This window comes from Chelon labrosus (genome assembly GCF_963514085.1).
Source record: "Chelon labrosus genome assembly, chromosome: 1".
In the NCBI taxonomy this organism is placed as follows: Eukaryota; Metazoa; Chordata; class Actinopteri; order Mugiliformes; family Mugilidae; genus Chelon; species Chelon labrosus.
The window spans coordinates 11,724,473-11,741,131 of NC_140337.1; the positions used below are offsets into that span (position 1 = coordinate 11,724,473).

At 41.5% G+C, this 16,659-nt stretch overlaps 2 protein-coding genes across 2 annotated transcripts; one reads left to right on the forward strand and one right to left on the reverse strand.

The window, feature by feature from the left end:
• Positions 1 to 2,144: 2,144 nt before the first annotated feature.
• LOC311491305 (uncharacterized protein) lies at positions 2,145 to 9,846 on the forward strand (the record flags this gene model as incomplete). The annotated part of the gene is made up of 10 exons (XM_084549211.1): positions 2,145 to 2,160; positions 5,877 to 5,930; positions 6,202 to 6,350; positions 6,432 to 6,527; positions 7,091 to 7,213; positions 7,581 to 7,697; positions 7,839 to 7,967; positions 8,964 to 9,042; positions 9,194 to 9,220; positions 9,314 to 9,846. The coding sequence occupies 10 exons, from the start codon at positions 2,145 to 2,147 to the stop codon at positions 9,844 to 9,846; spliced, it is 1,323 nt and encodes a 440-aa protein (XP_084405337.1).
• Positions 9,847 to 9,899: 53 nt separating this feature from the next.
• On the reverse strand, positions 9,900 to 15,774 carry LOC311491038 (natural killer cells antigen CD94-like). The gene is made up of 6 exons (XM_084548873.1): positions 15,630 to 15,774; positions 13,324 to 13,428; positions 13,014 to 13,136; positions 12,744 to 12,904; positions 12,363 to 12,487; positions 9,900 to 10,754 (listed from the first exon to the last, which is right to left on the reverse strand). Exons 1-6 carry the CDS (start codon positions 15,727 to 15,729, stop codon positions 10,637 to 10,639), a joined length of 732 nt encoding a protein of 243 aa, XP_084404999.1. The 5' UTR covers positions 15,730 to 15,774; the 3' UTR covers positions 9,900 to 10,636.
• Between the last annotated feature and the right edge of the window lie 885 nt (positions 15,775 to 16,659).

The following is a 16,659-nucleotide window of genomic DNA, read 5'->3' on the forward strand; positions in this document are numbered from 1 at the left end:
TTATTTATTCATCTTCTGTAACCGCTTGTCCTGTTAAGGGTCTGTTGTGGATTTTTTCACAACTTCGAATAAAAAGATCTCAAATCAAAGGTTTTGTCTTTGTGAGTTTTATTGCATCAAACAAAGTCCCCCTTCATGAACAAAAGTTCATGAAGGGGGAAAAATCATACACCGAACAACACAAGCTGTGAATTCCCCGAAGATTCTCCCAGATTCTCCCCCCCGTTTAGGTTTTGCAGGAGTTTTATTCAAGAAACGAGGCGTTGTACAATTACTTTCTGCTCATTGGTTCTTGTTCCTCTCGTACGATGTTTTGTCTCTATTAGTTTACTCAACAACCGTGGGACCTTGAGAAGGTTCTCACAGAAACGGCTGAGCAGGTGCAGATATGTTTTGGCTTGTGTGAGCAAAAACAAGACAGCCAGTGCTTAAGGATTTTTCCACTACGGGAGTGAATGGGGCATCGAAACACAGCTTCTAAATAACACACTATCTGCTAAAAAACACGTTCATTTCATCAATATTTTGTTATGATAGTCAGTACTTAGAAAATTTCCACTACAGGTCACGGGGTCTGCTGGAGCCTATCCTAGATGTCACTGGGAAAGAGGCGGGGTACACCCTGGACAGGTCGCCAGTCTATCACAGGGCTAACACAGAGAGACAGACAACCACTCACACTCACATTCACACCTACGGTCAGTTTAGAATCACCAATCAACCTAACCAGCATGTCTTTGGACAGTGGGAGGAAGCTGGAGTACCCAGAGAGAACCCACGCAGACACAGGGAGAACATGCAAACTCCCCACAGAAAGGCCCAGTCGGCCCATGGATTAGAACCTGGGACCTTCTTGCTGTGAGGCATCAGTGCTAACCACCTCTCCACTGTGCCGCCCAATGTGGCGTTATTTTAGTGAAATTAGCCATGAAACAGATTTATGCTGTTAAACAGAACGCACTAATTACATTTTTTAATTCTCTGATCGACCTTAAGGTAACGGAGCAAACGCCGCTGAGAAGAATGCAGCCCTGCAGATGGCAGACAGCTTCATCGAGCAAATGAATTACCCCAGGATGAAAACTCAGGTACTGCCTGTAAACAAGACTTCCTTACTGTGGAAAATGTTTCTCGTAAACTCCCTGCTACGGCTGTGTGTTACGATTTGAAATGATCTGGGTTATGACCTCCAGAGCTTTTACAGTATAACTTCTCTGAGCAGTAAACGTTTATGTGTGTTGTGCTGCAGGTGGAGATTCTGCCACAGGGGAAGGAGACCATCATCTTCAAGCAGTTCTTCAAGAACTGGAACTAAACATTTCACGGGAGGTGCCCTGGACAGATCCTGCACTGGAGCTGGAAGAACAGCAACTCATTTTGTTTTTATATTCCTTTTACTTGTACATATTTGTAAGGTACCGCGCTGACGCTGCAGCCTGCTTTGGACGACGTAGAATCAGAGATGTGATGCCACTTTTATAAAAACCAAACACGTTTCTTGTGGTGAGCGAATAAAAGACATAAAGAGAAATATAACAAGTCAAATGAGTTTGGATTTTTTTTATTTTTTATTTTTTTTTACCTTTATTCAACAGTGTCACAGATTTGCCTGCATTTGAGTAATAAACCTGAACATGCTCACTGCTCATGGAAGGAGTGGTTTGATTGTAGCCAGGGGATTTCAAGTTCACTTTAATGAACTGATTATTTCCTGCACGTCACCAACATGACAATAGATTTTACGTAACCATGGCGTAACCATGCCCTCTAATCTGCCATGGCGGTGGCACGATATCACCTTCAGTAATCAGTGGTGGGATTTTTTTCTTGGAAGTGCAGTTATGTGAAAAAGTACTTCTGGATTTAATAATCAGGACACAAGATACAGGAAAGACTTGTACCCAACACTGTGGAAAATCACAGTTCCATTTATGTGGATGTTATTTTGATACGTACCGTGACCTGAACATTGTGGTAAACCAAGCACAGCCCCGGGAAATGGCAAAATAGTATTCCTTGCATCCTGGTACCATATCTTCCCCAATTTAGTGACGAGAAAATGATATATCAGACCAGACCACCTTCTTCCATTGCTCCGTGGTCTTGTTCTGATGCTCACATGGTGGCAGTGGACAGGGGTCAGCATGGACGCCCTGACTGGTCTGTGCCTTTCTGCAGTAGCTCGTCTGTTTGATTGGACTACACAGGTCAGCCTTGGCTCCCCATGTGCACCACTTTGGATAGGTACGGACCACTGCAGCTTTGCTTTTGATGCTCTGATCCAGTTGTCTAGCCATGACTATTCAGCCCTTATCGAAGTCGCTGAAATCCTTCCACTTGTCCATTTTTTCTTCTTCTAATATCTATTTTAGGGTTAAAATGTTCACTCGCTGCCCACTCACCCACCAACAGCTGCCATGAAAACCAGATAATCAACCAGTCGGTCATAATGTCATGGCTGATCGGTGCATGTAAGTAGTGACTAGCTGATGTTAAAGTTACAGTTGCAGACAGGTTTTAAACCAGAACTTGGTTGTTGTTGAGAACATTTTAAAGTCTTACATGTTGCACTAATGCGTAACTGCACTGTAATCTCAATTCTTCTGTTTTTCCTGGATTATATTATAGAGCTCTGTCATTTATTTTTCTTCGGCTTTCATTGATTTTCACGTCCCTCGCTGGAAATCATCTGCAGAAGTGCGCAGACTTCCCTGCCAATAAATAAATAACCAATAAATAATAGTCAAATGTAGGTCGATAAAAGTAGGCTGATAAATGTATTGTTATGGCCTGTCGGGCTGATGAAAAGTGATCAATAAACATGCGGGAAGAAGTGGTCGTGGGAATCACGAAGACGCACAAAATATTTATTTTAGTTTAACAGATTTCAGATTTTGATTTCATATTATATTATATATTATATTCCAGTTTCCTGCTCTTTACTGTATTTGACATTTGAACCAGGAAAGTCACTTTTATTTTGAGTCCTCACCATGGTATAAGAGTAGTTAATATTAGTTACACAACACAAAGGGAGAGAAAGGATGAAAAAGGACCATAAAACCATAAACTCCATTAGTTTAAAAGTCTCATGTGTTCATATTATGTAAGATCTGGTCAAAGCTTTATGGGGGTTTTGTTCTTTTATCTCAGCTAAGACCTTACATGGACAGTCTCCAGATCGATTTCTTTTATGAAGGTTTATATTAGAGAGAAGATTAAAGCAAATAAAAAGTTTTATAAAATCTGTTATCTGTACTAACTGGCACCAGACATGCAAATGTCCCAATGTAAAAAGTGTAAATGCAAAGATGAGCAGCTGATTTTACTAACATGAAATTTTACATACATACAGTAAAATAATAATTTTTTTCTATATTTTTTTCTGTATTTTATATATGTTATGAATTGCTTATACATGGTGATTGAAAAAGCGAAAACACATGATTTTCTAAGACCCTCTGCCTGTTATTACTTTTCTTGCAGTTTTTTTTAATGCAATTTACGTCAGCACCTCTTCAGACTTGGAGGACGTGCGTCACTTACTGTCACGTACTGTTACGTTTCCTTATACATGTAGGAAGGCCATAAAACGGTCCAAAGATCAGTACAGCGCACAGGGAGACAAAAACGGCGCAGAGGCAGCAGTCACTGTCCAGTCTTCTCCACCAGCGGAGGTGTACGGCCGAGGGCTCCATCAGACACTGGTAAGACATAAAGACTAAATCTTAAGGGTGAAGAATCACTGCGCCTCTGGACCATCTCTAATGTCATAATACTGGAATCACATATTCCAGTGTGTCGCTTTTAGATGATTGTGTAGAATCAAACATTCATTTGATTTAAATAAGAGAACCTGAATAATTGAGCGAGTTTAACTAAATCTGAAGTTGTGGTTGATGGTGGATTTAATTTTCAGTGTGCAACTTGTGTCAATTAGAGGACGCTGAAATGAATGAAATGAAGTGAAGCAAACTGAATGAATTAAAGTTATACTATATATTAGGTAGTGGTAATCAAGTAGTACTTAAACAAAAAAAAATAATTAACCATGTTAAGTTGACTTTATTTAGTTTTTTGTTTTGAGGCAAAGACTTTTCTTTCTTTTTCTTAAGTAAAGTCAACGTATTAGGTTTTACAGTGTGGAGTTGTTGAAGAAAATTATATTCTGGTTTAAAATACAGCAAAGAGCCAAATCTAAATGTTTACTGTGCCTTCAGATACTCAGCTGAATTTAGAAAAGCTTATTTTCAGTGTTTTTTCTGAATTCATCTTATTTGTTAATTTTATTTTTGTATTTAGGTAGAATTTGTAGCTTTATTCCATATATACATGTATTTTAGTATTCCTCTGATATATGTTTCATTTATTTTAAAATGTCTGAACAAACAGATTCTTGAACTGTTTAAAGAAAATATAACTTAGACTAGACTTTTTCGTCGTCTGTCATTTTAACTGACAGGGTCATAAAAATCCTGCCTTAATCCATTTTTACCCATCACTTTATTTTTTTTTAAAAATGATAACAATGACATATTCAATAGCATTTAATTTTCATTCATTTTGAATTAATATTCAGCAGCGGTGGAAAAAAAAAAGATTCAGCTCATATAACCGGCCATCAAAGATGACTCAAGAGTCATGAATCTAGACGTTTATATAACTGCCTCAATTCAGTCCTACCACGTTTGATTGATATATAATCAATAGACTGCACCATTCAAACATCTTACATCTCACTCGGCAGAGAAACAAAACGTACTATCTGTCTTCATTGGCATGGTGGTAGGGAGAAAAGGGGACGTGACTAGCCAGGGCCCGAGTAGGGAGAGGCCCCCACTGGTTTAGTTGGCTGGTAGGTCAGTGAGCGCAGATTGAATGACCTGGAGGCTAACTGTCATTATGCCGCCCAAAAAACACAAATCGGGGTACCAGAAAAAGAAAGAGCAGAAAGAAAAAGAAATAGGGCAGAATGAGGGAAGCAACTGTTAACTGCTTTCTTTCCGAAAGGTGAACCGAGTTTACTTGTTGTGTAACTACATCCAATTAACGTTAACGTTGTCATAGTCCAGAGTCAGTAAATTACATATCCCTACATCTCGTGTAAGGCTTCAGCAAGGCTTTATGTCTTTTTCTGCAAGCTGAAGAACAATTTTAACGAAAAATTAGTTTATTCGATTTGATTCTCTGTGTACAGTTGTTGGCTCCTGTTCAAGAATAAATGTTTTTAAATCAAAAGGTGTCATGGATCAAAACGTTAAAACACAAACCAGATGTAGCCCAATGTTTATAGGTGTTTGAGCACAAGTAGGCCAAATGCATCAATTCATTTATAGGGGCCCACTGACATTAAGATTGTACAGGGCCCAGAATTTGGTGCTACGCCCCTGCCTGACTTGACCACCAGGAAACTGAGACACTCAGCCACTCACTCACTCACGTACGCACAATACGCAGATAAACGAAACTTAACCGACTCGTAACCGCTGCTCGTGGATCCCTGCTCGACCTAGCCACTCACTCGGCCGGCAGATAAATTAAACTTAACCGACTCTTAATCGACTCTTACACCACTAATCAAGAGAGACAAGAGCCAGTTAATATGGGGTGTGAACTGCAATCTGTCACAATGACAAAATGACAGATGGCCTTCAGATTTTAAAATATTCGGTTAACGCGACCTGAGTTGTGCGTTACGTTCAATATTTAGGATTAGCTCCAGCTCCTTCAACTACAGTTTAACGCATGATTAAGAATAATTTGGTAATAGTAGGCTAGATAAAAAGGTGAAATGTTTTGTTTTAATAAGGAACATGATACTTGTGGTTTTGGTTCTTGTTTAATTTTGTCTTTTTCGTGTGATCTGTGTGACACAGTGAGCAGTGAAGAAACCACCATGGAGCTGAAAAGTATCCTAAAGCCTAAGACAAGTAGGTCTTTTTAAATAAACCTGTTGAATCTGAGTCTGTTAGCATTTGTTTTTGCATGTTTTAATTTCGTTTTTCTGTGTGTCATGTAGAAGATCATGGGACTTAAAGATAATAAAACTCAAAAGCTAATAATCAGATTCTTTTAGTTTAATTTAAAGGCACTGATTTAAACACATTTCTTCCTCTAGTTGCTTCCTCTTTCTTCTTGAGGTTTGGAAATCTGTTATGGGCATTATTTAACTGTTTTTCACCTGAATCTCTCCACCTGCAGGGGTGTCCGGTCTGCTCAAGGATGACAGCAGCAACCAGAGCAGCTCCATCGGGGCCGTGCGCTGGACGCTACCCAGTGAGACCGCCCAGGCCCACAGCTCGGCCCCCAGCAGGTCCGCCGTCTCTGGCACCCACACAAAAAGCTCACAGGTAAGCCACTGGGTCAAGCCCGACACTTCTCTCGTCCTCGTTCCCTGATTTGTGAGTGACACGCCGTGTCTCCCGCAACAGCACCCTCATCAGCCCAGCCTGAAAGACCTGCGCAGCCTGCAGGAGTGCATGCACTTCATCCAAAACTGGAAGGAGCAGGTGGACCAAGTGTGTAAGGTAGGACCCCGGAGAAAGACAGCAGACACATGTTCATGTTTGTACATATTTGCAATCACTAGTTTTAGTAAATTCCGAAATAAAGGAGCAGATTATATGCAAAAGGGCTCCCAAATAAATAGATAATAAGACAAGTAAATTATGTTTGCCCAGTTTTTAACCTTCATCATAGACATCAGCCAAACCGAAAGCTTTTCAGATAAAATGAAAGTGGTACGACACAGGTTATAAGGTTAATCATTTCACCAAGTTATAAGTTCACGAGGGCAGATACTTGTTTCTTTCAGTCTTACTGAGTGAGGACGTCACGATTCCTAGTAAACGGGATTTATGAACAGCCGAGCGGGTTGGATAAGGGTTGCTATGGGACTCAGCTGCTTGTGCTTGCTCATGTAGAAACTGATGTCGATGTTAATTGAGTGGGTGGATGCAGATAGTAGCTGCGGCTGATTCTCTGTGAACAAACATTTACTGTCACGTTGTGGCACTACACTCTCTTCATCTGTCGTGCATAATATATAAAGGTGCTTGAAACGTATTTGAAAGTGTGCAATGTGTTTTAGCAGGACAGCCTGGGCCCAGGGGAAGGAACCAGTAAGGCGGAGGACCATCACACTGAACGTAGCCTAGAGGAGAGCAGGAAACTCATCCTGGAGTGGGCTGATGAACTCCGCCATGTCGACAAGGTCAGTTACGGAGTTTCCGGACTTAAATACCACTGCACCACTGTACTTTACTCACATAGCTGTTTTCAATACTGTAAATGTGTGTATATACACGAACCACACCCCTTTTAGTTTATGATTTTGAGTTTACAATCTATATTTTATTGTATTTTGCTCAGTTTTACATTTACACTTATTGTAAACCTTGTTGTTTACCTTGTGTGTCATGTGCAATTATTACTGTTGTACTGTAGTACTTTTGTACTATGTACACCTATGCGTGTCTCATCTTATCTTATCTTACCTTATCTTAAATTACTCTGATATACAGTATAGCAAACTGAAAAATATAAATATTTACTCACTCGGTTTGTGTCTTTAGATCCTGAAGGTAGCCCCTGAGAGTCAAAGGGATAAAAAGAAGGATAAAAAGAAGGACGATACCAAAGAGGAGGCACAACTCAGGATTATGGAGTGGGCAAAGGAGCTGCAGAAAACGACTGAGGTGAGGGGTCGAAAACCTACAACTAAAGCTCCAAAGCTGCTAACATCGTAGTTAAGCGTATTAAAATGTTATGAAGGTAAAGTTTGTTTAAGAAGCCTGTTCCACATCCCTCAGCTGAAACTAGCGTTTTTGTGTTTGCAGAGCTGCGGCGTGCCGAGCGAGGAGCTGGGGAAAGTGCTGCATCTGCTGGCAGTGAAGAAGAAACGCATGGTCAAGCTGATGCCTCTGCTGGAGTTCATCACCTGGTCACTGCTCAAGGAAGACGGCACGGTGAGGGCACTGACATTTACGGGAAATCGGCTCTGATGTGATAAAAACCAGGCAGCAGCTAATTAACGTTAAAGATAAACATTAAGATTATGCTGATAATAAGTAAACCATAAGTAAAGTTATAAAACAAAATTGGCGTCAACTCAAAAACTGTGACAAAGGGGTCAGTAGTTTCACTAGGTTGTAAAACACAATCTTACGCAACCTGTCATCTGTGCGAACCTTGTTCCTTGAAAGATTCAGTAAATGAACTCAGTGGTTCAGTTCGTATGACTTATCAGACTTGGTCCAGATAATATCCAGTCCTTGAACACGTAGATCTTCGTATCATTTATGACCACATTTGCAGATGACGCTGTGTTGTACGTGAACACTTTATGTGACAAATAATAAGTACATATTTATGTACTAATATGTCTTTTAGGGCTTTAAAGGTTCTACATTTTTATTCAGGGATGAGGAGTTGCATGCAATTTGCAGCACAACATATTAATATCCTTGAAAGGAAATGTCAGCTTCTTAAATCCATTTGTACATTTTTAGTAGCCCAAATTTGCTCCAAAATATTATCGTGCAGATGCAGTAACAAAGATTTCAGAATTACTTCCCATCACTACTTCACATTAAATTCCTATAACGCTGCTCACCTGGGCTTTCTGTGTCTAGGGCATAATCGATTGTCTGAAGGAATCAAAGTCTGACCGTTCAGTTTGCGGTACTTTTACAGATAAACTTTGGCTGCTGTTCAATATGAACGTCTGAGGGAAATGAAAGGTTAACTTTCATTTTTAATATTAACATATTAACAGCCCAGGTGGTTAACTGAGCCTTGTGTTTGGCAATGATGCAATTATAAACCCAGCGGTGGCCACGCGCTAACGGTGTGCAGCGTTATATCCTGAAAAGTTCACACAATTCAAGGATTTACTGAGGCCTCCTTCATGGTTATTACCGAACACCTGGCTGACTCTTTTTTTTTTTTTAAACCCTTTTCAGAATATTATCCCACAGCTGTGGTTGCTGTCAAAACAAAAGACCGGGGAAGCAGGAACTCTAAGATACATCCCCAACTCAGGTGTGTATATACAAACATTGTTCATGATTGTCACTTTAGACAGTTGTTTTGTGTTTTTTTTTATTTATTGCAATCGCTTAATATGAAACAAATTAAAGAAGTATCGTCACCATGAGTAGTATAACATATTTTATGTGCCTCTGCTTTTCAGTTTGGAGTTGGATTTGCAGTGCAGCAGGTAAGAACTTTATCATCTCAAATATCATCCAAAAAAAAAATTCTTGCTCTTTAACAGCTGTAGTAAGAGCTCATTTATCTCTTTTCCTTATAGCTGATGTTATCCTCGACTCCATGACCAATTACCCGTGGCTGGTGATTTCAGAAGATCAGCGTCAGGTCCAGGAGGGCCTCTCAGCGGCGGACCTACCTTACAGCTCCCAGCGCTTTGACAGCTGGCCCTGCGTGCTGGGCTGGGAGGGCTACGGCAGCGGCCGCCACTACTGGGAGGTTGACATAGCCAACAACGGCTACTGGCGAGTGGGAGCGACCACCGCCGACTCCAAGAGGCAAGGGCGCTTCCCCATGACCCCAAAGGACGGCTACTGGGCCCTGTGGCGGAGCACAAACCATTTTTACGCCTGCACCAAGCCGGAGACGCAGCTGCCCGTCAGCCTGGTGCCGCGTCGTATGGGGATCTACTTGGACTACGAAGAAGGCCAGATCTCCTTCTACAACGCGGAAAACAAGTCCCACATCTACACCTTCAACGGAAACTTCAGAGGGAAGCTGTACCCTCTGTTTGCTCCGATGGACGGTCGCACACTCATGACAGTCATCCAGCCGGACAAGATCTCAGTCAACTGACAGAAAGAATTTAGTCTGACTTAAAGAAAATGAACTCAAAATGTTCTGCTGGAAGATTTTATTAAAAGCAAAAGTCAGACCATACATTTTAAGTCTGACTTAAAAAAGCAAACACAAGATATTTATCATTTCCCTAAATGTGACCTCAGTTCAAAACTGTCTGTGGACACACACAGTTTAAGGAACTCTATTAAAGTGCTAATGATCTCACTGATGTGTGTAGTCGTGGCACTGTAAATGTATGCTCGTTTCTTTGGAGCAATGTGAGAAAAACAAAACAGCGAAGGGGCTATGAGAGCATTTATTTTAAGAGACTGGGTCCTAATGAAAACGCTGACTCTGCAGAAAATCATCACATATACGGAAAAATGTCCTTCAGATTTCTGCAGCATGTGTGTGTAGACACATTGTGCACCTTCATTCATGCATGCACCCTATAATGCACTTTCAGACATGCACCGAATAAATGTTTCACACAAATAACTTGGTAATGTCTTCGGTATCTATCTCTTCTTTCCCACTTTTCTTTGACTTGTGTTTCCCACACAGATTTAAATAACTCTCTGAAAACCAAACCCATCCACAAATCAGCTACAGCTATGTCTTTATAATCATGAAGCACTTTTAAAAAAAAAAAAAAAAGTCATGCCATTTTCAAAACAGACTTTATCCATCAAGATTATTCATAAATTCGCGGAAGCTGGCGTTCAGATTCAGTTGGAGTCTGTGTTTTGCAGCACATGGTTTGAAATGTGAAATATAACACGAGTGTGGATGATCATGCTGCATGTCAGGATTCCTTCTTACAAACCCAGGGGCCGTACGCCTCGCAGTCGGCCGCGAACAGACTCCCACCTCCCCTCAGGTCGGCACAGTCCCTGTGATCGGCATCCCAGTCCACCGTCACCCTTCAGAAGACACGCACACACACAGGTACAGGTGTTACAGTCATGGTGATTGCTAAGGAGCAGATAAGTGTCAACTAAACTACATTATGAATTAATTATTAAATAATAAAACTTGAATTTTAGATGGTGTTTGTGGATGTGGAAAGCAAATTTAAAATATTCTGTGGTTTGTGTTTGAATTTCCTTATGCTCATACATTTAGAATAAAGTTTTAAGTAATTAGTTAAAAGTTCAGTACAATTTCATAGAAAATGCTGTACATATATTGGGCTATACCAGGGGTGGCCAACCAGTCAGAGGCTAAGAGCCGCAATTTTTACTGTGTTACTGCAAAGAGCCAGATTTACTGTAAATGTCACACGTCATCATGATAATGACAAAAACTGACTCCCACAGAAGTTAGACCACAGTTCCAGTCATTTTCAACAGTGAACACTGTGTGCACTGTCTCACAAACAAACTCTCAGTTCAATGTTCAGTTCATGTCTACAAACAAAAATATAATTTACAACTTACAATTTACATTTTTTCTCTTACCATGCATGTTGCTTCGTGAGACTTCTGGCATTCCTTGCCTTCAACAATCCTTCTCAAAAATTTTCCCTGCCATTTTGAGAGCAAACGTGGTAGGCCTACACTACTCAACAGTTCTTCCCTCCAAGTCATTTGCATCAGATGCGCGTAACGTAAACACAGAATTCGACATGAACGTAAGAGCTGCATGAAACCGGGCAAAGACCCGCGGGTTGGCCAGGCCTGGGCTATACTATTACGATGACCGCACTGAAATTAATTATATCCTACAAAGTTTTCAAAAGTAAAAGGTATAAATTAAAATTTCTTTTTTGTTTATTTTTCCCACATATATTTTTTTATTTATGTTTTTCCAAAAAAATTTCTTATGTATGCATTGTATTTGTGTTGCATGCATAGACTGTTTATAAAAGATGGACGTGACCACAGCATCACTCATTGGCTTGGGGACGACCATTTTGAAGCCTCCTGTTTGACCTTAGGTCGTCGCCATCTTGTTTTTTTTGGAGTTACCATATGGACAAGAGGGGGAGGAGCTGGGGAGGAGCGAGGGGTGGCTTGTCAAGTCCCAAAACATTACCCCATTTGAGACCTAAATTTACTTAATTAAGGAGTTGTTTTCAAAAAGACATGAATTTAGATAACAACGCTTCTTGACTTCGTATTTACAGGAGTCTATTGGAGCCATCACCTAGTGACCATAGGTGGTACTGCACATCAGGCCACTTCAGCATTGTTTTCACTTTATACCTGCAGGTGGCAACGTCTGGCTTTTATGCAGTCTACAGTTATACTGTATGTGACTTGAGATAAAGACATTCTTCATAAATATTTCTGAGATTGAAATTCAAAGGACAGTTATTTAATGTATTCACAATTACATGTCTGCATTTATTGCTTTCAAAGTGTTTACTGTCGTATGCACAGTAAGTCCAATGAATGTCAAGCAACATAAAGTCCAAGAATAATAAAAAAAATAATATGAAACTAAACAATATAAAGTGTAAGTATTGAACTAGCGGGACGCTGTGTGCGTGGATTGGCTTCACTGAGCAGCTTATATTCAGGACTCACGGCATATAGTGCTGGATGTCCGCCCCGTCCCACCACCGCCACTGACCCTCCTGTTTGGCGTCCGTCAGTCCCACCCACAGGAAAGGAAACTGGGAGAACGTCATCATCACTCCTTGAATGAAAGCCTGTGGCCGAAGCAACATGTAGGAAAAGTTTTCCACTGTAACTTAAACCAAAAGTTATGTTTAAAATCAACCCGAGAAAGGTTTTATTTAAAGGATAAAGAGAGTCTGTGACTTTCTCTTGGACTTTCTCGGCCCCTGAATTTTGCCAAGAACTTTTTGCATTACACTGAAACGAAACCATGTTAAAGGGATTTCACATGTTTCACCTTGTGTCTTGTTTATATATGTACACATTCTTCTACAGCGCAACAGTTACCATCTCTGCAGAGTCCTTGATGACAGCCAGACTGCTGTTGTGCTGCTGGCAGAACTCAGCGCTCTCGTTCCACCGTCGATTTTCCTGCAGCCCGGATGAGAAGAAGTAGCAGTGGCTCCTCCACCAGAGCCAGCCGCCTGGACACAAGCTGCACCTGGAGTCTCCACACAGGAAGAAGGGGCCAAAAAAATAAGCCTGCAAGCGCCGGAGCCGCTGATTCCATGAGTGCCTTCTGCTGTTTGAGGCTGAAGAAAGAAGAAAATCCCCTACCTTGAGTGACGGTGTGGAGCATCACATTCAGATCTTGGAGCTCCTTTTGACACAGCTGCAGATGCTCCAGCTGCTCCTTTCCCAACTCTCTGGAGGTCTGATCTGGTGCAGCCGCCCACAGGACTGACAAAAGAGTTATTACACATGAGTTCAGCTGAAGATCGCAGATAAAAAAAAACTCTCCAGATACAAATACAAATGTATCACTTAACCAGTTTTAGATCTTACTTAAGTGACTAGACAAATTGTCATTTTTTTTATATCAAATGCGGCCTTAACGGACATGTGTGTGCTTTATATTCATATTCACCGAATAAAAGGAAGGACAAAAGGAGTCCTGCAACCAGGGTAACTGTTGCCAAAGCAACAACCCCTCCAGGCGTCAGGTGACAGCAAGTTCGACAGCACCCTGCATCTATAACGGCACAAAAAAAGCATCAGTTTGAGGCCACTTTTTGAAGTTCAAGTTGAAGAAAAAAGTGTCATATCATATCATGACCTTAGTTTCCTTTTTAAGTACCCAGAGACTTAAAGGGGAACTACCGTTTTTTTACAACCTGGACCTTATTTCTGGTATAAAATACGATCGTTTACTCACCCATATAACTTTGGTGTCATTTGGAGTCGTTTGGACGATATTTAGATCTGCGTATATTCATATAGTGGGAGTAATGGTAAATGGTAAATGGCCTTGCTTTTATATAGCGCTTTTCTACCTACTGGTACTCAAAGCGCTTTACAGTCATAGACACATCTACCCATTCGCTCACACAAGCACACACACATTCACACACCAGTGCCACGCACTGGGAGCAACTGGGGGTTCAGTGTCTTGCTCAAGGACACTTCGGCATGTGGTACATTCCGGGGATCGAACCGCTAACCCTCTGGTTCGTGGACAACCCGCTCTACCTACTGAGCCACAGTCGCCCCGAGTGACTGGGGCACCGAAACGCAGCCTCTAAATAACACATTATCTGCCACGAAACTCGTTCATTTCACCAATATTTTGTTATGATACGCTAGTGCTATTCCCCGCTGAGTCCGGAGTTACCTGTTATCATCATCCAATGTCTGTAGATGGACCTACTAACTTCTGACCTGGATGATGTCATCTCTGAGTGCCGCGTGACGGTCGGCTTGTTTACCTGTTATTTGCTACTGCTAGTTTTTTGCAACATGGCTGAATATTTTTCTGATTCCAGAGGTTGTGGACGACGACTTTGTTTATGATGAACGTCCTTACCGTTTTGAGCCAGAGTATACTGATGAGGAGCTCATTGAAGCCTCATTGAGGCAGAGAGAGGAACAGCTGGCCAAAGAGCAACAAACCACTGCACGTCCCCGAATAGATAACAGGCAACTCTGGACTCAACGGGGAACAGCACTAGCGATTCATAACAAAATATTGGTGAAATGAATGAGTTTTGTGGCAGATAATGCGTTATTTAGACGCTGCGTTTCGGTGCCCCAGTCACTCCCACTATATGGATATACACGGATCTAAATATCGTCCGAACGACTCCAAATGACACCAAACACCAAAGTTATATTGGTGAGTAAACGATCGTATTTTATGCAAAAAATAAGGTCCAGGTTGTAAAAAACGGCAATTCCCCTTTAAACCTTCAGAGAACAGAAAAAGTTGATGTCGATAGAAGTGGTTGTAATTCCTGCACCGTGCACATTTTATCCAGAGAAGACAGGTGCTTTGAAAGAGTAGTAAAGGAAGCCTGTCCATCTGTCAAGCCCTGCTGCGAAGCTACCCCAGTCTCTCATCCACTCCTTGCCAGTACGTCATCTCTGTGCAGCAGGTTGTCTTACGTATTTTCTTTTTGTAACCTTTCACCTCTGCTGCCAGTTCTCCAGCCCATCTCTGCACCACTCCACTAAACCCCCGGCCTGCCATTTTCAGCTTCCTGTCTGCCAGCTTCAGCCTCATCCTCAACCTCTTGTTCTGCTCCTGGGTCCGTTTTGAATGACAGGTTAGCCTGAACCACATCTGATTTCAGGCGAGTATCTGCTCGTCAACGGAGCTTGGTCGTGTGGATCTCAGGACGGACAGATGTTAAAACCAGTCACCCAGAACTGAAGATGCCTCTTGGATGAAAGATCTTCAAGAAAACTCAAACAAGTCCAGTTGGCTTTGTTATAGAGTGGTTTTTGGAGAAGTACACGCACCGTTGCGTCAGTTCAGAAATAAACATCCTCAAACTAAAGCTGAGAGTCTGCACTTTAAACCCACATTCGCCGAATCGACATGCAGTCGTTTCTGTGCAAACATACTGTATATGGCGCTAACTGTAGATCACGGTCAGTCTTTTTGGTACAATGCATTACATCCTCAACGAACACATGTGAGATGTCGAAGGCTGATCAGCAGCAAGTAAAACTAAAACATCTTCTCTGGAAGGCTCCTGTTTTAGTGTCAGAATGTGATATTGCATACAGTCTGTATAGACTAGCAAACCTCTGGAGATTAATTGTAGGAGGTCCCAACTATGAACAGCTGGAACGACAAAGAAAGCGTCCAAACACATATGGACCTAACTGTGTGTTTAACTCAGTTCATTTAACTCCTTGTTTATTTAAACTTTCAAATCTTTTGAGACTCACCTGCAGGTGTTTCCCTCTTGCCATCGTCCTCCCGGCGTCTCGTCGATAAATCCATGCCTGCCGCCTCTTGTCCCTTCACCTCAGCAGCTCCCTGACTCATCTTTACAACAGCTTCTCGTTTTCAAGCAAATAAAATGCCGCCCCTCCCACGTGTTTTTTTCGGTTCTGAAAAATAAAGCAATGTGTCTGTAAGTGAGTTTACTGGAGCTTCACAGAGGAAGCTGGCAGGGCGTGTGGCAGCGCACCAGCAGCTTACGCTATTTATAAAAGCTCCATCTCAGACCGTGGAGGTGTTATAGATGTTACATACGCTTATGTACAGTGAGTTCAGACCATAGTGACATAATGTGTCCCTTCAATGCTCCTCTGTCAGTTTTAACATGCAGCTCATCTTCTCGTTATAACTGAGGTCAAAGCGTCACGGTGCACTTGTACTGATCTTTGAATCCGTAGAGGGTTGTAGATTGGTAAAAGGGGAAGTGCGTGAGTTCCTACTTATATTTGACAGTCTTACTTTTGATGCCTGTACTAAATGCTACACAAAAAAAAAATGTAGTTTCAATTAATCAAACATCATTTTATGTCTGTGTGGTCCTCCTCATCGATGCCTTTAAGCCCTCCAGCTCTTATTGAGAACACCTATACACTTGAGGCACGGTCAGGGCGTTAAGTCTTTTAGAGATGTGCACAAAGATGTCAGTTTTGTCAGATCTTTCTCAAGACTTTCATTTACTTTTACCACCTACCTAAGCATTACAGACGTGGTACAGTGTTATTCCCTGAAAGCAGCGGCCTCTTTCAGCTGGATAATCTGCCCTGTCACAAAAATAAAATAAAATAAAATAGAAATATGGTATGGTGTGGTGTGGTTTCAGGAACACAATTACAAGGTGTTGACTCTGTCTCCATCTTCCCCAGATCTCAAGCAGCTGTGGAAGGATCTGGATAAAAAAAAATAAAAATAAATGCAAAGTCAGGTCCACGGAGGCCTCACTCACCTCTGAACCTCTGTACCCGACATACTGACCTT

Coding starts and splice junctions, on each gene's coding strand:
- LOC311491038 (XM_084548873.1), bottom strand. CDS start 15,729: ATGAGTCAGGGAGCTGCTGAGGTGAAGGGACAAGAGGCGGCAGGCATG. Junction 12,905..13,013: donor GCTCCACACCGTCACTCAAG/GTAGGGGATTTT, acceptor TCCTGTGTGGAG/ACTCCAGGTGCAGCTTGTGT. Junction 12,488..12,743: donor TCAAGGACTCTGCAGAGATG/GTAACTGTTGCG, acceptor CTTCGGCCACAG/GCTTTCATTCAAGGAGTGAT.